Raw genomic sequence first — 23,061 nt, 5'->3', positions numbered from 1 at the left:
CCCCTGACCCCCAGTGATTGCACTGTCACATTATTCTATGACATATTCATCTTGAATTCATTTACGGACGATTTGATTGGAATGAGGTTTGACATGTATTGGATCCTATTAAAGAAGAAGACTTTGATCTTGTTGATGGGGTTTACATGATATGTATCATCTTTACCAGGGCTACTAGGCTTCTACAATGTGGTGTCTAAGTAGTTAGTGACTGACAGCTTATCTGACAGGAATACCTTAATCTTGAGGTGCTGAATGAAATATTCTATTTAAAATAAGCATATGATTTGCTCGTCCTAGGGTAGCTCTAGGTCACAAAAAGTAAGAGACAAACCTAGGCACAAGTCCTTGCTCGTCTGATGGCTGAATTCCCTGAAATAAAGAAGCCCCGTCTGCGGGAATGGGGCGCGGAAATAGGAACAAAGGGAGAGTGCAATCCCGAGCCGCTCGGTGCCCCTCTTGGCGAGGAGATGCCGAGGGTACCGGCAGGCTCTACCGAGCCGTTCCCCCCGAGCAGCGGTGCCTTCTCCCGGCTCAGCCATTGCCCACACGCCCTCCCGGCCCATCGCGAAGCTGATGGCTGTGGGATCGCACGGGAACGCAGCTCGGTCCTCTCAGTTTCTCTTCATTGTTGTTGTTTGTTTGTTCTTTTAATTATTTATTTATTATTCCTCTGAGTAAATATTAGGATTTTCAGATTAATCCTTTCCTCCAGTCCAGGAGTTGAAGCCTGTAAGGTAACTCCTAGAAGCTGCTGTGTGGGGATTTCAGGGCATCCCCTCAGAGCCCGGATCGGAGGGGTTCTGGCCGGCTCATCGAGCAGGGAACTGTGCTCAGGGGTGGGAGGGCACGTCCGAGGGGCCGGAGGTCAGAGCCCGGGGCAGGACCTCTCCTAACACCGAGCACAGCTCTAGGGGGGAGCAGTATTTGGCCCCAATTCAAAGAGCACAACACGAGCAGTCCCGGTTTCCTGGGGCTTTGCCTTTCGCCTTCACAGAAAGGTAGCAATAGGGAGAAGTGACTTACTACGTCGGGGAAATTCACAGCAAAACCACGGTAGCTCTGTAAACCGCTCGGCACAGCCAGGACAGCCCATCCCGGGGCTCTGCGGTGCTGGGCTGGTCCTGCAGGACGCGGTGCGGGCAGCGCCGTGGGCTTCGTGTTGCAGACACCCGCCCGTAGACAGGGGCCGTAGGACCGGGGAGAGCCATAGCCCTGGGGCCAAGGAAAGGAGAAAGGTGCCTCGGAGTCATCTCAGAGGAAAAAAAACGGATGTATCGCTCCATAACCTGTCAGCTCTCTGGAGCAGACCATCAACGCAGGCAGGCTTGAGGACAGCTGCTAGGAAAGTTGTACCGAGCACAGAGCTGTCAGGAGCACACGTTGATTGCCCCTGGATCTGTCACCAAGAGAGCACCGAGGTTCCTCTGCACTTCATTCTATCCTAAGGTCTACCCTAAAGATCTCATTGTCCTAGCACTGGACCTACCCTGATGACTGGCTCAGTTTGAACAGAATGTTTCTGTTTTGCTGCTTGAGCATTGCTGCCTTCTGCCTGGAAGTGTTCAGGTTCATCCAGCTTAGCAGTCCCGGGGGGGTCCAGAAGGGGATGCCCATATCGTAGCCAGGTGGGTGGAAAGGAAATAATAACAATAATAATAAAACCTTGGCCACGCACAGGCTGATGTTGACACAGTTGAGCGTTTGCCGAGCTCATCTGGTCACACACAGCTCGCAAAGCTGCCAAGAGCAGGAAACCTCTCTCACCCCTCGAGCGGCAGCCAAAGGGCCGCTTAACGGCGCTCGGGATTCCAAGCATCCCACGAGCAGCGCCGAGCTTCGGCCCCGCTGCCCCCCGCCGTGCTGCCCTTCTCTGCCGGCACCGGGAACCCCGCCCGCCCCCCGGGACAGCGGGATCGGGGCTTATTCGCTGTTGCAAGCGGGACTGGGAGCGGGGTGCGAGCCGAGAGCCATCGGTGTCCAAACAGAAAACACTGCAGTAACTGAAGTGAACGCAGGGCAAATCCGGTTAGAACATCTTTAATAGATAAACTGTTCCAGATGTATTCTCTCCTGCCCGAGAAGTGTCAGAATTACTGGATAACAAGTATGTAGAGGTGGAAGGTTTTCGGGAGGTTAGGGAAAGCAGCTTTGTTTGGAATTCACGCTCTCAGTGCATTTGTAAGTAACAGATTCGTACTTCCTAACGTGTGTCTCCTGAGCACTCCTATTGAGTTGCTCATGAATAGGACCGCTAAAACCATTCCCTAGAGCCAGTAGTTGGAAGTTAAGATACTATGAGGATGGCGTGTGCTGTAAAATGCCTGTGTAAACATGTTCTGTAAGGATGGAGAGCTGACAGCGTCATTTGCCACTTTTCATCATATCTCCACTCAGATAGATGTACATGAGGATGTTCCTACAGCCAGTGACCATAGTATCACTTCTGTGCTATGGGGGAAGTAGAGCGAGAGCCAAAACTGCAGCCAGGCAGCATGCTAGGCTGTGCCAGGAACATGTCCTATGTGATTCTGGGTGTCTCATGTTTACATCCTATCGTTTCCACTCGTTGGCTAGTAGCTTCTGTTCTGAGAGCAGCTGCCTTGACCGTGCAGAACATTTTCATATTTTACCACTTATTGTAAAGCTGATAAATTTGTGTGGAAGTGTGGAAACCTCTAATGGGAGCTTCATCTGGTGTGACAGAGAGCATCCAGGGGGAAGTGACAGCGAGACAGGTACCGAGCTGTGGGAGCCAGGCTTAGGGAACTAATTGCTGCTTTCCCTTGCTCATTGGCAGAGTCCTCTGTGGTAGGACCCCAGATCTGGTGCTGCTGTAGGCAGCTACTTACAGTCATGTTTCTTGTTCTCAAAGCATGCACTGTCTTTCACGTGTCTTCTCCCATGCTCCACGGAAAGTTCACAATCCCCATTTTACATTGAAGTGGTAGCTTCCTTCTACACCCTGAGCTTATCTAAACCTGTCAGGCCTCAGTGCACAGAGCCTGACTCTTAGCTGGCAGGTCGCACCCCTCGGTTGTGCTCTCTCCTCCAGGTGAGAAACACAGAACGGAGGCGTTATGGGTGTGTTGCGATGCTTCTCATCAAATCGAGGATGGGGATTTACTTATAAGTGTCAGAGAGAGACAGGAAGGGAGATACCCCCTCTTCTGGGTTAAGAACTCATACTCAGCCCCAAACACCACGATTTCTCCCATTGCCCGAAAACCAACAACCATATAACACCAAAACTCGCCTGAGGCGGTGAGCGCAGCTTTTTCGAGAGCCCTTTGAGCGGCCGAGAGCCGCAGTACCAACCCGAGCACAGGGACGCTGCACAACCCCAAGGGGAGGCTCGCGGGGCTGCGCGTGGAGGCGGCCGCCAGTGAGCGCCGGGGCCCCAAACAAAGGAGGAGGCCGAGGGGAGATGCCGGGGCTTTCCCACCGGGGCTCTCCTTGCCCGTCGGGGCTTTGTTTACCCGCACCGGAGGCCTGGCCCGGCGGCGGGACCGGGGGCACGCTCCTGTCACGGCCCCGGCCCCCGGCAGGGCTGCGGGAGGGCGGCGGGCCGGGGGCAGCCGGCGGCCGCGCATGCGCAGTACGCGGCTCCCCGCAGCCCCCCGCCCTCGCCGAGCGATAACCCTCGGTTCGGCGGCGGGACCTGTCAGCGGTGACGCCACGACGGCGGCGGCCAATGGGAGAACAGGGCGATTGTTTGGCCGCGGGGCCGTGCGCGGCAGCCCGGAGGCGGCGCGGTCCCGTCCCGCGGCCGCGCGGCGCGGGTCTGCGGGGGCCCGCGGAGGCCGGGCTGTGCGGGGACCTCCCCGGCCTCAGCCGCCGCCAAAAGCGAGCCCCCGCCACCCCCGCGCAGCCCACCCGCTGACACCGTGCGCCCCGCCGCCGGAGCAAGCGGGACGGGAAACTTTTGGGGGGAGAAAGAAAAAAAAAAAAAAGTTTTCCTCCCCCTTCACCCCCCTCGCTTTTTCTTTGCTTTTTCTTTATTTCCCCCCCGTCCCCCACCGTCTCCCTCTCCCCTCCGCCGTCAGATGGCTTTTTAGCGTTAACAGCTAAAGAGTGTGGGTGCTCCGGGGATCCCAGTGATGGACCCCGCTGCTCTTTGCGGGCGGAACGCGGCGCTGAGATTCGTTGACCCGGGGGGATCTCTACGTCCCCATCTCCGCCACCCCCCGCAGTCCGTGCCACGCTGCCCGGGCCTCGCCGCGCACCCCCCCGCCGCCGGGTCCCGCCTCGGCGGGCCGCACCAACACATGGGGCACCGCCACCATCCTCATCTTCCTCCTCAGCATCACCTCGCATCCCTAAAGCTCGGCCCTGCCCCTCAGCCCCACCGCCCGCGCCCGGCGGGCTCGGCCCAGCCGCTCTCCGGTCACACAGAAGCGTTCGGCCCGGCGGCGGTCCCCTGCCCCGTGTCCCACACAGCTGCGGTCAGGGACTCGGCCATGCCCGGGCTGAGCGAGCAGCACCCCGCTGCCCGATCTCACCACGGACTGTTTGTCTCGACAACAGGTAGCTGCCCCGGACACCGCGGGCACCACCGCCCCTCGGAAGCCGGGAATCCCGCGCTGTTCGCTGGACTCCATGAGCAGCCGCCCCGTGCAGCTCCAGGTGGCCATCTAAACGGACAGATAAGGCTGGGGTTACCTGGAGAAATGTACGCCAAAGCTGAACATTTCACTCCAGTGCCAGCCTCCAGGACAGAGCCTTTTGCTGCTTCTTCGCTTCATAGCTACGGTGGCATGAACCTGAACGTGAACCTGGCTCCGCACCACGGCCCGGGGGCCTTCTTCCGCTACATGCGGCAGCCCATCAAACAGGAACTCATCTGTAAGTGGATTGAGTTGGAGCAGACTCCCAAAAAATTATGCTCGAAAACTTTCAGCACGATGCACGAGCTGGTGACTCATGTCACCGTGGAGCACGTTGGAGGACCCGAGCAGTCCAATCACATATGTTTCTGGGAAGAGTGCCCGCGAGAAGGGAAACCTTTCAAGGCCAAATACAAACTCGTAAATCACATCCGAGTCCACACAGGTGAAAAACCTTTCCCCTGCCCTTTCCCAGGCTGTGGCAAAGTGTTTGCCAGATCAGAGAATCTCAAAATACACAAAAGAACTCACACAGGTCAGTATGGAAAGCTCTCTTTACTCTCTCTGTATTATTCAGCGTACTGTTTTGCTTTATTTTCTTTTGAATGTGTCCTTTGCGTTGTTGTTGAATGCACGCCAAGTCCTTCCAGAAAATAAATTCTCGAATTTGTTTGCTTCTGTACCGCTTGGAGGGAGGGGGAGAAGATGGGGGGAAAAAAAGGTGAGCGAGAACAAATCTCGGAATTCTCGTCCATGTTTTTTTTTCCTGGTTTTGTGGCTGTGAGGTTTGTGCGGGGAGAGCTGTGACCATACCGAGTGGTAGAGCTATTGCTGCTGCTTCACACGGGCGTGGATTTCTTTCTTTTCTTTCTTTCTTTTTTTCTTTCTTTCTTTTTTTTTTTTTTTTTTTTTTTTTTTTTTTTTTTTCTTTCTTTCTTTTTCCTTTCCTGTTGGCAGTTTAATGTAGTTGGGGAAAAAAATGAAATCATTGTGCAAGCTCCCAAATTAAAAGTGAACAATAGGACTTACAACTTGTCTAGTCAGTTTTGAGCGATGTCGCTGAGATGCTGCTGGTCGAACGTTGTGAGAATAACACAGCTGCGACCTTTTCGTTCAACAGTTTTGTTTTGGGCAGAGGGAGTTTCAAATGTTTGATCTGAATAACACTGACATATTTCATGAGCATTGCCATCCACGGACTCTGTGCGCTCGCAGATACGGGGAGCTGCAAGTTCTGAATCTCGGGAGGGAAAAAAGGAAAAAAGAGAAGAACCCCCTGTATTGTTTCGGCCTGTACGGCTTGAGATGTCATTTGCAGATCTGTGAAGCGAAATTGGGACATGTGTCGGGAGCGTCTGTTGGTTCTGGCTAACAGAAATAAAGTCACTCGCTGGACGATCTCTCAAAACTGCCTTTGAACTCTTCCGGCCAGGAAAGCATTTATAATTAATGAAATGACACGTAGAAAGTTTTCACACTTTCAGGAGCAGCTTGTGAAGTTGTATTAATTAGTTTAGCAGCCGGTGTTTGTAGTCTGTGGAGTTGGGTTGTGATTTTTTTCCCCCTTTTTTCCCCTCTTTCTTTTTTTTCTCTTTTTTCCTTTTTTTCTTTTTTTTTTCTTTTCTTCTTTTTTTTTTTTTTTTTTTTTTTTTTCCTAAGGACGATAAGAAATAAGCCCTTTTTGGAACATTTAATCTGTTCCAGTGTCGGGTTTTCCACCCCCACCCCCTCCTGTACTGCCTTATGCACTGCGAGGGAAACTCCATAATCCTATTGTAAGATCTGCTTACAGCCAAACGATTTTTTTCGCCCTCCAGTTCCTAAAAGTCCCCTTCCCCCCACGCTCGCTGCGGCCCGACCTTCTAGGAGCCGCGTTTTTACGATACAACCCGACGTGCTGTAATATGCATGACATCTATCCTAATTTCGTATCGTATCGCCTAAACATAGCGCGGAGGTTTTACAGCGAGCATCACTCGTCACCTAATTATTTTTCCATCGCTCTGTGAGTAGCTCATCTGGGAGGGGGTGGGAGGTGGGGGGGCAAAGAGGAGCTGGGTTCCTCTCTTCGTTCTCGGCCGCTTTGCGAGAAGAAAGGAGCGGCCCCGGGTCACGCAGCTTGCGGCCGGATCGGAACAGGTACAGCCTTCGCCCGGCGGAGCTCATCCCTTAATGACGGCGTTTTTCTTAAGTAAACAAACTTTTACTGCTCTTTAACGGCCTCACTGTTTGAAGTCTCTGAAGCAGAAAATGGTTAAGTTCTTGGGGAAAGTGACCTACATCGGCGAGGCAGGTTCAGGGCAGAGCCGCGATCGGAGCCGTGCGTTTATTAAACATAATTCCGCGCGTCTGTACTTTTCACTTTAACGTTCCCGGTGATTAATTGCTGTATTGTGAAAACTCCTGCGGGGCCTTTATGGTTCCACCGTTTCTATTAAACACCCAGAAGTTGTCAAAAGCGAAATGTTTCTGAAACCCTCATAGAACTCGCTACAAATTATTCATGAAGACAGTTCTAGATTCAACAGGAAAATTATTGCCTCCTCAAATATTAATGACCGCCGCTCTCTGCGGCGCCGGGGAGGGCTCTCTGTCGGGGCTCTGCTCCCCAGGCCCGAGGTTCCCGTGAGCCCGGGGTGGGGGTGGGGGGGCCGGGCTGGCTCCCGGTGCTGCCTCCCGGGGCCCTCTGCGGGCCGTGGGGCGCTGCCCGCCGCCCCCGTTCCCCGCCCGCAGCCCGAGGCCGCCGCCTCCGGCCCCCCGCCCCCCGGAGAAGTTGGTAAATACCTTAATCCACTCCCGGAGACGGGGGATTATGCCACAATTTCCGAGCAGAGGACGGTTTTGCGCAGCTACAAGTGGGGGGGTAACATGGCGGGTTGGGTCCTGCGCTTTTCCGTCGCCCGGAGAACTCTCTGAGTGTCCGCATCGCCGCACCTCTGTACCCGGGCCGCCCCGGGAGGACCGCACTGTGTCCTCTTCCCTGCGGGTGGGGTTCCCACGTAAGAAAACCCTCTCTCAGGAAAGGAATACAGCTCGGCCGGCTCCTCTTTACCGAGGCGTTCCGAGAATGCAACCCGGGCGGCTGCGGAAGCGCTGCCCTCTCCCCGCTGCTCTCTGACTGCACGAGGGCTGCTCGGCGCCTCTCTCACGGGGTTAAGCGAAGTTTAACGTTTTGCAACTCCGGAGGAAGCAGAACGCGCCGCAGCCGCCTTTACCTGATTGTAACTCACGTTGCACAACCGAAGCGCTTATGAGGATGGCTTTCCCTGGGGCCTCCTAACTTACTGCTTGCTTGTACTACACTAATATCCTTGATTTGTTGTCTCAACGTAGATGCTGAAGGTCAAATTGTTGCCTTACGTGAAGCTGTAATTAGATTATATGTGTGCGTGCATATGCACCGCTGTATACCGACAGCATTTGGTTACGGACCCGCATTAATTTCTTCGAGACCTTATTTTTAACCTCTCCCCCTTCTCCCCGATGCCAGGTGTTTACCAATCCTCTGTGCAAATGTTCGCGGAGACCGTCAGTGGGTATTCCGGAGGAAAGGACACGCTCGAAGCGCGGAGCCGTGAGCCTTTTCCCACCCACCTTGCATAAAGTGCATTCATGTGAAATATTTGGAATGCTTTCCTTTATGTGCTCGTGCTCACAGCCAGCGCGAGGTGGGCTGCGCCCCTCCGAAATTCGATCGTGACGATCCGCGAGGGGATAAAAACCGCCAACAAATTAAAAACCAGAAGCCCGGAGCTTTTACAAATGTGCCGGGTCCCTTCCACCACACACGCCATGATGGGAGTGCAGGGGCTTTGTTTGTACTTGACGATTAGGGTTCGGCTGCACATCTCGTGGTGTCTCCCTCGCCCCGATACTTTTTTTGCTTAAGGGGATGAGTTGGCTTTTCTTCTTTTTTTTTTTTTTTCCCACCCGGCTGCTGCAGAACCTGAGCGTTCCTTGCCAAGCTGGGTTTGCAGTGTGCCATTGTCAGTGACAATAACGCAGTCGTCATTTCAGCCCGAAGCTCTCCGTGGCACGTTTCCTGGAAAGCTGCCTGTATATCGTGTACCGTGCACGGTCTGCACCATCCCAACTTATGCGTGACTTTGGCATCACAATTATATTTCTATTCTGCTTAACGTCACTTATCATATTACCAGACAAATTAATCCCGATTGCGATTCCTTCCATGACTGAGTAGGTTCAAATGAAAAGAGAATGCTGCCCCAGACAGAGCAGTGCCCCGGCCTACTCTTTCTCCTGCTGAATCCCTCTCGTTTCGCCCACACCATCGATGTCTTTTAGAAAGATTTTGTGCTTTGCCCTACTGCGTCAGCAACTGGGGAGCGGGGAAGGGAGGGGGGACGCGGTTCTTCCGCGGGATCGTAATCAGTGCGAGAAAGGAGTGCACGAGATGTGATCTGGTGAGGTGACGAATAATATTTCCACGTGCACCTCCGGGAGTGTGAGAAATGTATTTAACGTAAAAACGCTCCCAGAAATAAATCACTGCCCGCTCTTTCTGCAGGACACCGGGGTCCTCAGGGACAGCGCGCATTGTTTACCCGGAACGAGCACATCGCATCGAAGTTTTCCTTATCTGGGGGCTTTGTCTGGCGCACAAAACCCCACGTTGACACCGAGGGCAGGGGCGGGAAGAGCGGCCTCGGGCCGAGCGCTCCCGCTGCGGAGCCGGATGGGCATGAGGGGAGCGTGGCGGGGAAGGGCCGGGGCTGGCGGGGCCCGAGAGGAGCGGCCCCGGGGGAGCCTTGCGGGGCCGAAGAGGATGAAAGCGGGGTCGGGGTGCGGGGGCTGCCCGGAGGCCCCCGTGCTAACGGCTGTGCTCTCTCTTTGCCACTCGCAGGGGAGAAGCCGTTCAAATGTGAATTCGAGGGCTGCGACAGACGCTTCGCCAACAGCAGCGACAGGAAGAAGCACTCGCACGTCCACACCAGCGACAAACCCTACAACTGCAAAGTGAGAGGCTGCGACAAGTCCTACACCCACCCCAGCTCCCTGAGAAAACACATGAAAGTGCACTGCAAATCCCCTCCTCCCAGCTCCGGCTACGAGTCCTCCACGCCCTCCTTGGTGTCCCCCTCCTCGGACTCCGGCCGGGACCCCCCCGCCTCGTGTTCCCACGCCGAGCCCTCCGCGCCCGCGCCGCCCGCCGCCAACCTGAGCGAATGGTACGTGTGTCAGGGCCGCCCCGCGCCCCCCGCCGCCCCGCCGCCCCCGCGCCCCGCCGCCCAGCCCCGGCCCCGCTGCTAGGGAGCGCGGCGGGCGACGGGAGCGGGAGCGCGGCCGCGGGCAGCCGGAGAGGAGGGGACGGGCCTTGGCTTCGGCCCCGGGGAGGCACAGCCGTGCTGCCGGACCCCGCTGCTCCCGCTCGGCCTGGCCAAGCTGCCTCCTTCCTCCGAGCGCACCTCCCGCTGATCGCCTCGCTCCCGCCTGGCCATAAGCGCACAGAGTTGCAGCAGCCGTTTTCTTTTCCCTTTCCTTTTTCCTTTATCCCTTTTCCTTCCCTTCCCTTTCCCGCTCCCCACCCACAGTGGTTTCACAACAGATTCGCAGCTGTACAGATTTTCTCTTGTCAACAGTGTCTCGTGCTGAAGTGTTCTGCTGGTCCTCTACTTTCTGTGAGAGCGTTGTTCTGTTTTTTTTTTTTAAAAAAAGAAAAAAGTATATAAACAATTATTTGTTACCGAATTGTACAGAATTAATCCATTAAATTCTTTCGTTAATTAACTCTCTCGATGGACGTTTCTGTAAAGAATCTCCCACCGTTCCCTGCAGCAGTACGTAACAATACATACAGCTATCTGTTTCCCCCAGTGCCTAACACAGGCGGCCCAGGCGGTGTGGGGCTGCACGTTCCTTCGGCGCTGACTCCCCCAAATCCCCCTCTCCCCCCCCAGGTGCGGTCTCTGTCTGGTTGGGGTTGTGGGGGCTGAGGGCAGAGCCGCCAATGACGTCACGCAGCGGGTGGGGGCCCAGTGCCCCCCGGCAGAACGGGGCTGTGCCCTGCGGAGCGCTCCCGGTGCCGGTGCTCGCACAGCGCGGCTGGGGCATGGCCCGGAGCTTCAAGCTAGACCCTACACAAACATACATGGCTCACTCCTCTTGGTGAAATAAAGGAGTAAAGAGGAGGGGAAAACAAAAAAACAAAAAACAACAACAACAACAAAAACAACAAAACAAGCACACAAAAGCCTCCAGTGGGGTAGCTTGAAACTGCCGAATGGTACCGTTTTAATTACTTTAATGATGTTTAAGAATAGCAGATACTATAGGCAAATAAATAGCACGGGCTGCTGGAAGGGTTTCCCACGGCTTGCTGGGTGCAGAAGGGCTGCTGTGAGCTCTTTCCCTGTGCCCCGTTCACCCTCTCCGCCCAGGTGGCTGCGGCTGTGTCCGGCAAACACACGCGCACATACACACGTGTGTGTTTATAGATGTCAAGATAAAAGCGAGAGGAAAGCAGATAGACGGTTAGTGGCAAACCCAGCCCCTCCTGCTGCAGCCCGATGCTGTTCCCAAGGCACCACGTCCCCACTTCACCAGCGCGAACCTGGCAACTTTTGGGGTTTGTGTGCCTCGCTCCTCGCCGTGTGTCAGGGCGAGAATGCACCACTGGGCCGGGGGAAATGGGTGCGGAGCCCACGCTGGGCGCTGCTCCCTTCTGCCACGCAGCCCCAAAGTCACACCTCAGAACCGGAGCCTGCTGCGGGCAGAAGGCTGTGTCCATCCTGTCCCCGGCTCTGTTTAGTTCTTTATTTCTCTATTTCCAGAAGTGTTGGATGTGCAGGCTAATCACCTTTAATTTTTCATTTGCTTGTTACAGATGTCTGCCCCGTTGCTCTCAAGGTAATCTAGACAGACGCAGCTGAAAGCCTGAATCTTATGCCTTAGACATCAAAGAAAGCTCGCACAAAGAAGTATTTCTTCACAACGGTGAATCTTCATGGTAAGTTAGGATTTCTATGGCAATAGGCAAGTCATACTTAAATAGTGAAAGGCGAAGTCTGGAGCCCGTCCAGTCTTTTCATTAAGGACATAATATTTACGTCTAACGGGCCCTTTTTCTTGTGTATACAAGTATATATTTTTGTTTGACGCCAACTAAATCATTTTCATTTAATTTCCGGTAAACAAAACCCACGCGAACGGGGCACTTGTTCCAGATCATAATAAAAATGGATAAGAATGTCGGGAAGAAAAGGCCCGCCTGAACCGCCGCCTCGGCTCACTTTTGTTTCTGCTTTCTGCCGGGATCAGAGAATGCGTTTGGGATTTGAGGGCGAGTTTCTAAAGGCAAGGAAATGGTTTTTAAGGGGGAAAAGAAAAGGAGAAAGGTCTAATCAAGCTCGGGTTGTTCAAAGGGCCTGATTTTGGGGTTGAAAGTGTGAGTTTTATGGTGCATCAGCATGCCACGTTAGGATCGCTATGGTAATGAGGAGAGCAATAGCAAGCGGCCTTCAAAGGAGGCACACTCCATTTGAGACAGTCTATTAAGATACATTTGCACTGACCTTTGGTTTCATGCTAGCTTAATACACTCAATCTGCCCCTCGCTACGGACATGCTTCTTCCACCCAAGGCCCTTCTGCGGGGCTGGGCTCCGCCGGGCTTCACCCTCGACCCGAGAGGGCTCCGCTCCCCTCATCCCCTAAAAGGGGCAGCTCTGGGCTCTGCCCGCGCTCCCCTCACCCCCATCCCCTCGGTAGGACGGGGAAGAACCCCTCTGGCGACCGCCCCACGGAGGGGCTGCGCCGGGGATGTCACCGCGACCCGCGGCTCCGCTCAGGGCTCGGCTCGAGGGACCCCCCCGCAGCCCCCGGGGGCGGGGAACTTGACACCCGCACGGCCGGGGCCATGGGCGCTGGGCCATGGGCCCGGGAAAGTTAGAAGTCCATGTTCCAGTAATTGTCTTGTTGTTTATTTTATCCAAGTACCCTGGTGAATAGGGGAAAAATAAACACGGTGAAAAAAAAATTCAAACAGTTGAGTCGTCTTTAGTGCCAGCCCTTGTGGTTGAATAAAAAGGATGGTCCAATTTCTATTGAGCTGAGAAATCTTTGAAGTGGGAGTTATTATCTGAGAAATTCCTGCTCGTCGTCCTAACAACGCTGATGAAACGTAAAAGGTTCTTTGTCAGCGATTTGTTCTCCTCTCTGTCAAACTCACCCTGCCCGTTGGCTTTAAACCGTTTCTAAAGAGATAAAATCAAACTTTTAAAGATAACTTTGGGGGCCCAGAGGGTGCGGAAAATACCAAACTACCGAATCCTGTGTATAGACATACATCTGGATCTACGTGGCTGCGTCTGTGTGAAACTGTCTGCCTACAGATGTCCGTGGATGTCTGTATGACCTTACTGCTCTAAAGTTGAAATGATGTCCATTTTGGCATTTTATCCTCTGAACTTTTCCGTCTAATAAATTATTCCTCCACATGTGCTGCGCAGAATGCAGCTCCTGAGAGAAGGCAGAAACGTTGGGTCTCGTTGCCACCAGTATGTGACCAACAAACGTGTTCTTTCACTAGAATGAAAGCAACAGCAAAGACATCAGAGTGAAAGTCTTTGATCATTTCAACAGTCCGAATACCTATTAAGCGTGTATATACTGCGATGTATCGAAGTGGTTAACGCATTCAAAGCGATGGCTTCCATATGCTCCCATGTTTTATTGTCCGTAAGTGTAAAGATAGCCCAACCGCATCCCTTTTGTATCTTCATTTGATAAACATCACCGTGCGTACCGATTCCCCGGTCAAGATTTATTTAGGAGTTTCCCATCGGAGATCGTTCAAAGCTCTGTTTGTAAAGCGGATTCCTCGAAGTTGTAACTCATCGGTGTACTTCTGTTTTAGTTGCTACAGAGTGATCTGAGCCCAATTCCGCCGTTCTGAGCAACCCCAAAAATTTAATGGGACTTTTCCTGATCAAAGACCGAGTCAAACTGCGGTGGAGGGGGTATTATTATTACTAGTATTGTTGTTATTATTGATTCTGGCTCTTATCATATTTATGGGGAAATCTACCACACTCCTCGTGAACTGTACGGAGAAGAAAACACCTCTGAAAATGTAGCTCGCAAAAACATTTGCAACGTTGATATACTGTATCTGACTTCTTAAATTCCGTCTTTTCCTTCATCACATGTTTGGTAAAGGAGGAACTTTCTGTTGTGCGTTTGAACATACTATTTATTTTTAATATTTGGATTTTTTTTTACAATAAATATTTATAAACGTATCAATTTTAGGGTTATTTTTACAAATGTGCACTTTTAAAAATATGTGTTTGTACCGACGATGCCGAGCCGCTCCCAGAGCGCTGTAATTCGTCCTTCTGTTGGTTTTATATTCGTTGAAAAAGATTTCTCGAAGCGGTGTACTGTCAATGTGTTGTACGATATAAGGCGTGTTTTTTTGTTGGTCTTTATCCTCTTCTAATGTTAATCGTTTTAGGTTGGCATTTGCATTAAAAGAACAAAACCAAACCAAAGCACCTCTTTGGCTTCATTTCGGGTATAGCTTTTTTTTGTTTTGTTTCGTTTTTCAGAGAAAGAGATTCCGATGAATTCTATAAACATTGCCCGAAGTGCAGCGTGCAAACGCAGATCCCAGTGCCCCGAGTTTTCCCCAACGAGCCCCGTCCCTTTCTTGTCTGCCCCGCACTCCGCGGTTCCGGGCGGGCAGCTCCGCTCTCGGGAGGTCCCCGACCGCCGGGGATGGGCGCAGGGCTCCTGGCAGAGCCCCCCCAGTTCCGCTGCTCCTGCCTCTGTCCCATGGTGTGTGTTCTCTTGGCAGGAAGGCGTGGGATAACATTGTTTGAGGAAATATCCCCCTAAAATGAGCCCTGACACAGTGCCACTTATTTCATTTGATGAGTATTTGTATGTATATATCTAAGAGAGGAAATGAATTCATCAGGTGAAGTAGCACGAAGATAACCCTTCCGGGCCATACGAATTGCACCGACTGATTTTGACGCCTTGCAGCTCCCAGCTCGCTCAGAATTCCCTTGGCAGGGCTGCTCAGAGCCCAGCTTTGCCATTTGGGTGAATGCAGCCCTGAGCACAGCAGCCCCAACCCCGGCCGGTGTAGTGCGCATGCGCGCTGCCTTTACCTTTTTTTTTTTTCCCTAATGGAAAACTTGAAAGAAGTTGACTAACACACAGAGATGACAAAAAGCTGGCTTTGGGTGGCACGAATATTGTCACTAAGAATGCGTTTGACTACAGAAAGAGAGAGAATGAAAGAAAGTAAAGAATTACAGGAAGAAGGGAATGAAAGAAAAAGAGAGGAAAACATTTTTGCTGATGTGTAGAAGACAAAAAAAAAAAAGGCACAAAAAGGCAAGGAGGGCTAACAGTACATGCTAATTAAAGAATACAATTCTATGGTCTCTAATGATTGAGCGAAGACATGTACTTATTGCACTTGACTGTCAACAAGGGAAGGAATGTCCCCTCAGACAGCATGGTGAGAGACGTGTGGGCATTATTAGTGGCCCTTTAAAGACATTGCCTTTTCTTTCTCAATGCTGACAAACCATTTTGGAGGGAACCATCCCCTGTTGCTTCCTATCATCGATCCCCGTGCAAGCCCCTGCATTGTGCAAGTGCATTAATTAAAGACCATTCATTTAACAAAAGCACATTGTATGTTCAGGAAAGGAAGATTAGAAATATGAATCAGTAACCAAAGGCCATTTCCTCCACGATATCGGGAGAAGCGGAGGGGCGGGAGGGGCTGTCAGACACACCGAGTAGGACTGAGCAGTTTGGGACAGAAGCCCTGAACTGGTTTACATTGCCAAGAACCCGTTGTCGATGTCTGAACGTGCAGCGTTCTGCCCGGCCCTCCCCTCTCCTTTCCGAGGGGTCGGACCCGCAGTGACCCGGGGCTGAGCCCCTGCCCGGGGACCATCACCCCAAATGGGATTTTCCAGCTGTCTCCATGCACACACACTTTACGGGCACAGACACGCACACAAGCTTACTCATCCTTCCCCATGCCTTCGGTGTCTCGATTTTTACAGCCCAAAGGGAAACCCAGCTGGTCCGGCCAGGCCGGCTGCGACAGGCGCGTGGCTTATCGCGATAAGGTGGAAGAGGAGCGCGGAGGTTACGCGGGGGAAGGAGAGAAGCCGGCTCCCCAGCATCGCCCACATGACTGCTAAGCGGCTCCAGCTCCGCTAAAACCTCTGGGCCATATGTTAGTTTATTTATACCCTTTGTCTTTTCCCGTGTCGCCTGGTGCAAGGATATTCCTGGGATACAAATGAAAGTAAGCAAGAGTGAACATACAAGGGAGTGCCTGCTAAAGGGATGTGTAACATCGCACAGATCCCAACAGAGCACGGCGTTCCCATGGTTATAAAAGGGCCAGAATAGCAATTAAAGCTTTTAGTTAAAACTCTCAGATTTTTAATGCTGACTGACAGAATGACTCCATTTTTCTTGTGGATGATTTAGAGTTTTTTACGATTACTCTGGGGAAGGAGAAGAAGGGGGGGGGGGGGGGGGGGGGGAGGGAGGGGGGACGACGACAAAAGTCACCGCAAAAACAACTCTTTCGCATAAGAAATATATATATATATATATCACGAGAGATCAAGGTGTTCCTAATGATGGCAACAGCATACAAAAGCCGCCACAGTTCCTCATCGTGTTCTGAGCGGTCCGAGGAATGGGAGAGGATTGGGACCCGCGGCTCCGGGCATCGGGCTCCTTCCTCAGCCGCGGCTGGGAGCACGTTGGGCAACGATGAAATACCGATACCTTTTATTTTATTTTATTTTGATTTGATTTTCACTAAAATAAACAGGACGCCCAATAAAATCGGCTATTTAATCTTTCCCTTCTCAGGTCAATGCCACCCAGAAGATCGGCTCCTCACTGCTGCCAAACCTTCTCAGAGTCGCTGTGTCGGTGATGAGCGGACGTGGGGGGCCACCCCGGCGTGCACGGGGTTGGGTGGGGGTCCCGAGAGCGTTTCCCGACGGCACTGCTCTGCCAGCGGTCCCTGCCCCCTCTCTGCTGCCCCTCGGGATACCTGCTAGAGCCCTCCCTGAAGCCAAACAAAAGCGCACATCTCCCCCTTTCCCCCATCCCTTCCTCCCCACCCAGCAGTTTTGGAAGACAAAAAAAAAAAAAAAAAAAAAGTATTCTCCAACTTTTGACTAGCCTCTGCTGGCTTAAATTATCCTTTATCATGGGGGGTAACAGTGTAGCAACGGGAGCTCCTGCGGGCGGCGGGGAAACGGGGTGCAGCTGAACTCGGGCTGCTCTGCCGCTGCCCTGCTGCTCCTCCAGGGCCGGGGGTGGTGGGGCTGGAAGTCCTGGAAGGGAACTCAGAGGGAGGGCTCGAGGGGGAGGTTTTGTTCTCTCTACCTGAAGACTGATTAATCCTCGCATATAGCTGATAAAGATGAAGATCTTGCTGGGAGAACGGGGAAAAATCGGTAGGAAAAGAAGGAAGGAGTCACTGGATTGTTATTGTCTGGAAAGCGGGCCACCTTTAAAAACCTGTTGTAGAAATACAGAGACTCCTTTAAGTGTGAAATATCATTTCATTGTAAATAGCCAAAAAAAGAGTCAGTAATCCAACTTCCGGAAACTGTTCTGAATTATTTCAGCAGACTCTTTTAAAAGGGGATTAGCAGGGCTTTAGGGGCAAAATCCTTCTGTTTTATTCAATCTCTGATTTTATGTTATAATTACTAGATGTAAAGACTCGCGAATTAGTATGCAGGCGTCGTCCAGACATTATGCAGGTGCTATTCTAATCATTCAGCTTTTTAATTAAGGAACGAGGTAAGAAAACAGAATCATAAAAACACTTTTGTGAGAGCTGAGAAAATCGTGAGCGACTGCATGAATAAAGCCTTTATACCTTATCCTGACAGGTCAGACACCAATTGCCTGACTTACGACCTTTTCTTGCTGAAACAATGGTTAACAGCTTTCTCACCTTGTTCCCATTATAGCCTTTATTCTCGGAGAGAATTTATGGAAATGGCCCCCAAATGCTTACACTAAAGAGGGATGCAGAAAGGTATTGCAATTTTAATTGGTGCGCGTCCCGAGTAAAGATACTTTCTTTGTGGGTCGTTCTGAAGCGGAGGGTCTCCGTCCAGCACGGGAATTTGGGCGGACCGAGGTGGTTTGATGGGGAGCACAGCAACCCAGCGCCGCTGGAAGTTGCCGGGATGCCCGGGCAGCCGGATCGGCGGGGCCGGCGCCGGTCCCCCTTTGTTCAGCGCATCACAAGGCATCGTGCTCCTTGATCCCGCAATGCAAACTTCAAGCCTTTGTGGTCTTTGTTATTATTATTTAATTTCTTTCCCTCGCCTTCCTCCTCACCCCTCCTCTCCCCCCTCCCCACGCCTGGCACTACTGCATCACGTGTATTAACATATGAATGAAACGAGCAGAGCCAATGCACTTAAGGTAATACCTATGCTCCGTTCTCGCCTGATTATCTTTTTATAGAAAGTTACATTAACTAATGACATTTACATAAATATGAATAATTAGTAAGGTAAGTAATTCTGCTCCGACGGGGGAAGGCGGAGCGGGAGAGCGCCTGAGCCCTCAGCCCAATTTTGGGCTCTTCAGAGCTGGGCGCAGCCTGGCACCGGGACGGGGCTGCGTGCAGGGAGGAGGGGATCTGTCCCATTTATATTGTTTTCTTTTTTTCCAATGAGAAACTTTTATCTTGTGCCCCTCTTTTATCTTCCCTCCGGACCTCCAGTTCTGAGCAGAGTTCAGTGGCTGTAAATGATAGGTTCCCAAAAGCATCAATCCGCGCTCCTCTAGTACTTGGCCGAGAACAATGCAAGTATTAGGATATCAGCAGCACTCGAAATGATCACGCGTTAAATTATTTTGCTTTCACGGATGAGGAGGCTTTTTTCCAATGTAAATCAAGCGCTTTAGTTATTAAGTCTGAACACTAATCTCCAACAACCTTTACATAATGTGGCAGAATGTGCCACACCACTTCGCACCTGCACTCTGAATAGAGCCGCCTTTTCAATGTAAGACACGCTTGTTGCCCCTGGGCTCCAAAGGAGTTGTGTGAATAAGTCAAGCTTTTTGAATACCCCTACTCGCTTTCTCTTCCTCCTTTGATCACAGAAAATGTCTTCTAATTTGTCCTTTTTCATTGTAACAACGTTTTCAAGTCTCTTTTTATTTTCCAAACCACATATTTATAAAGAACATAAATCGCCCCAGAAAACAAAAGTTCTTTCCTCGCCAACTGGCCGAGTAGCCTATGATCACTTTGTTATTCACGAGGAGAAGAAGGGGACAACAAGGTTCTAGCAAAGGCTGTTGCTTCTCTAGTTTGTCCTAAACAAACGTTTAACTCCGGGACGGGACGAGGGGGGAGAACCGTGTTCGTTCTCTCCAGCAGTGGGGACGGAGCCATTTGACTCGGGGATGCGCTCGCTGCTGTCCCCAGCCTGGTGGCCGGCCGCTCTTCAGCCTTTCGGTCGGCAGCAACACATGGCGCGGCGGAGGGCGGAAAGACGGCCGCCTGTCCCTGCCCGCTGGACGGCCGCAGCCTCCGCCCTCTTCCCGAGCCCACCAGGCAGAGCGGGACGAAGCCAGCTGTAGTGAGCCGGCTGCACGCGTTCATCCTTAGCGGAGCTGCCTATATTAGCGACCTCCGAGGATAATGAACTCTAATTTAGAAACGCGCGCAAGACGCCCGAGTCAATGGGGAGCGGACCCGCATCATTCCTATTGACCCCGCCGGGCTCCCCTCGACCCCCTATTCTCGCCTCCCCCGTTTCCCGACCCGGTTCTGCAGACCGGAGCCGGGCAGCAGCTGCCCCACTCCAGAGCGCGGGCAGAGCCCGGCAGGGCTCCCATCTCCCGCCGCCTCCCCGGCCCCGTCGGAGGCATTTCCGAGGCGTTCTGCCCCACTGTCTGCTAAGGAGCAGTAGGTTAATGGCATTTCAGTGAAGTTGGTCTCTCGGTGGGCTAAGCCCAACCTAGGAGTTTCTCACTCCTCCTTCTCACAGACGGGTTTCCGGGCGGCTCTTTAACATCCCCATTCATTAGCACGCTAATCAAGGCTGTAATCCCGGCGAAGAGGTGCCCGTGCGTTTGTGCTGCGGCTCAAACCTCCTCCCGAGCGCGCACCTTTACGCGGAGCCGCGCAGCGCCCGCTCCCCCCTCCGACGGCCGCCTCCACCGGGAGCCTATTTTCTGACATTACCGTAGGCTCCGGGTAAGAAAACTAACAAACCCTTCTAATACAGTTTAAAACACTTTGATGTCTTGCCAAGAAACACACTTCCTTCAACAGACAAGTCAACATTTGTTTTTCACGTTAAATGGCGTTTAGTTGCCACTGAAAAAATGATACTGAAGGACCACTTTTTAATTCGATGTATAACAACCGCGGGGGTCTAAGAGAAAATAACGGCGAAAGCTATAGACACAAATAACTAAATTACCAAAACGTTAGTATATCTCCTAGGTTCATTAATATGTAACAGACTCCCCAGTTAATCTCCAAAAGCCAGTGTTCCCCCTCTAAAATAGCACTCTGGGACGAATTGTACAGGAGATCAATCACTGCTAATGCAGTAAGGTTTACTGCAAGGGGGGAAAAAGCTATTTACACCTTCAAATAGAAGCTTTTGAGATTTAAGAGTAAGGGTCATACATCACCAAGAATAAATGATTATGAATTGGTAAACGCGCCCTCCAGCCATTAGCTATGCGACGCGATTTATCATTTCTGGGTGTTTTTCTTTTTAAAATCATCTGGCTGTTTGAAAAGAAAAGCATGACGGAGAAAAAAAAAAAACACCGCGGGAAAGTTTGTTTTTGCATATACTATAAGTCATCAAAACACGGCTATTCAGAAATAAACGGGGTCACTTATGAACCGCTTAACGAGGGACAATAAAGTCCCTCCATTGTACACTTTTATGACTGAGCGATCGGTGGGCTCCTCCGAATCGCGCCTGCGGCCGCTCCTGCCTTTTTTCTGCCTTTTCGTTGGAAGTTACAAAGCCGCGAGCGGGCTAAGAAATCATTCACGCCCTAAAAATGAATCTTTCCGTCGTTCAGTCGCCTGACAGATATTGAACTTCAGCTACGTGGGACATTTCTCCAGTGCTCAGCAATCGCCGGTCGTTAGCCAAGATGCTGGCAAGCAGCGGGCGGGGGGAGCGGGGAGGGCAGGGGGGCTGTCCAGATGCTGGGTGACAGAGGACACCCCTTCTTGCTGACTCTCTGCTAGAAAAGAGCCGAGGGCAGCTTTGGGTGGGGAACCTTACGACTCAGGTCCTTGGAAGCTTGCTTAGCCCTCAGGCGATATGTGGAGAGCTTCTTTGCTCGCGTGCGTGTCGTTGGCTTTTTTTTTTTTCTTTTTTTTCTTTTCTTTTCTTTTTTTTTTTTTTTAGCTGAAATTGGTTCGCAATGCCAAGTAAACCTTTTTCCACTTAGCCTGTGCTCAGGGCGGTGGGAATGTTGCTCATCAAATTAAATAATCTATAATAAAACGCATACTTCGGAGCTGGGAAAGAATGGCAGCGTGCTCTCGGAGGGCGGGGGCCGGCTGGAGGCACCGCTCCCCGCAGCCGAGGGCTCGGCCTGGCACCTTCCGTCGAGGGGGGACCGACGGGACGGGTTGGGGGGTGGCGTCACAAAGGTCTTTTGGGGGGGATTCACCTGCCCCTCTGTCGGATCCTCCGCAAAGAACAGATTGCAAGGCAAGGGGTGAGGTGATGGGGCTGAGCAGAGAGGACAGCGAGGTGGACGTCTCAGGAGGAGAGACGTCTCTGGAAAAGGATCTCGGGAACGCTCAGACTGGGGCAGCTTGGACCCTGCAGGCCTCTAGTGGAGGCGTGCGAAGGACCTCTGCTCAGAAGGGCTTCAGGGGAAAATGTGAAGTCCCCTAAATGGTTACATCCCACCGCCCCTGTAGGTCAGGCTTCAATTGTGACAAGTGCCTGTTTTCTTTGGGCAAGGGATTTAATATGTCTGGTGAAGGGGACTGTGGCAGCGAGGGTCGCAGCAGGTAACCATCTCTGCCAGGGGGTCTTTTAGTCCCACTTCTAACACTCCCAACATATTTGCAAGATTTGGGAATGAAGCGGCTCGCTTGTGGACTTGAGGAAGAGCTGAGATTTCTGGTTTGTTTTACAAGCTCATTAACAGGCGCGTTTGGCCAAAGGGCACAGTTTTATGTAAAGACAAAGACACAGAGCCCGTTCTGGGGAATGAGGGTCTTTTACACAACTATGCCCCATCGTTCATTGTCTACTGGGTGGCTTGGAAAAAAAGCCAGGCGTTCCCACGCGATGAGCTTCGTGCCCTTCTCCTAGGGATGCTTTTTTGCTCTAGGCACCTAGGGACGTTCACCAGGAGAAAGAACAGAAACGTTGTGTAGAATTCCCTATGGAAGAAACACACGGGGAAACCGTAGAGACCTTGGCCAGGCATTGGTGCAGAGGGCAGGGGTGGCCTGGCCGCCGCTTCGGCCTGAGTGCCAGAGCTCTGAGCGCATGGACTACCTCTGGATCAATGCTAAGCGTCGCCTCCTCGGGTCGATTCCCACTCCGTAGAGGGCTAATAAATGAGTAGTTCCCCTTCGTAACAGGAGATGCTGCTCCTCTCCTCCCCAGGACACCCGCTGGAAGGTCCACTTCTTGGTCCACCAAAGAGCGCTGTGAGATGTTTCCCTCAGAAATCCACCCGTCCTCTCGTCCAAACTGCTCTCCTCCTTCCCTCAGAACCTCTGCTAAGAACCCCATTTCAGAAGGCAGAGAAAGAAAAAGAATAAAAATAAAAAAAATCAGAGACCTAGTTCTCTGCAATAGATGAGATTGTCTCCTTGAATATCTAATGCTGCAATTCCACTTCGAAGTAGTATACTCATTTCCTCTTTATTACATCATTCAGCATTTTATTTCTATGATTTTATGTTTTACTGCTGTTGCTTTTTTCCCCCGCTCAAGTCTATATTTCTGGCGTTATAGAAAGTCTCTGAAGATCCATAAGATTATTATTTATCTGACTTTGTGCGTCTCCGAGTGCTGTATACATTATATAATTGCTTTAAAATGTTTTCATAAATTACATTCAGAAATGTGTCATAGTAAATTACCTTTGTAATAAAATGTAAAAAATGCAAATGGCTGTTGTCTTTATTACGTTTTAAACCATTGGTTTATCTGCACTATTTCACTTGTCAGTTGCACAATATGTTGTATAAAGGGAAAGCACAGTTTGATAACAGATAGATGGAACCTCGTGTGTAATCTAGCAGGCACGTACAGTTTGGGTCATTTCCTTATCTCCCGCAGAAAAGACATTATCCCCCTCATATTTACATACTTTTCAATATTTGTCAAACAATCATAAATTATAAATTAATGAAATGTTCGACAGTCTTCAGAGATCAGACTAATGAA

At 51.6% G+C, this 23,061-nt stretch overlaps 1 protein-coding gene across 1 annotated transcript; it reads left to right on the top strand.

Annotated features, from left to right (window-relative positions):
* Positions 1–4,079: 4,079 nt before the first annotated feature.
* Positions 4,080–9,878, top strand: ZIC4 (Zic family member 4; the record flags this gene model as incomplete). The annotated part of the gene is made up of 2 exons (XM_079539581.1): positions 4,080–5,142; positions 9,472–9,878. The coding sequence occupies exons 1-2, from the start codon at positions 4,101–4,103 to the stop codon at positions 9,876–9,878; spliced, it is 1,449 nt and encodes a 482-aa protein (XP_079395707.1). The 5' UTR covers positions 4,080–4,100.
* Positions 9,879–23,061: the final 13,183 nt, after the last annotated feature.

Source organism: Tetrao urogallus (assembly GCF_951394365.1).
Source record: "Tetrao urogallus genome assembly, chromosome: 9".
In the NCBI taxonomy this organism is placed as follows: Eukaryota; Metazoa; Chordata; class Aves; order Galliformes; family Phasianidae; genus Tetrao; species Tetrao urogallus.
Note: the sequence above shows the minus strand (reverse complement) of the source record. Positions and strands in the feature narration are given on the sequence as shown.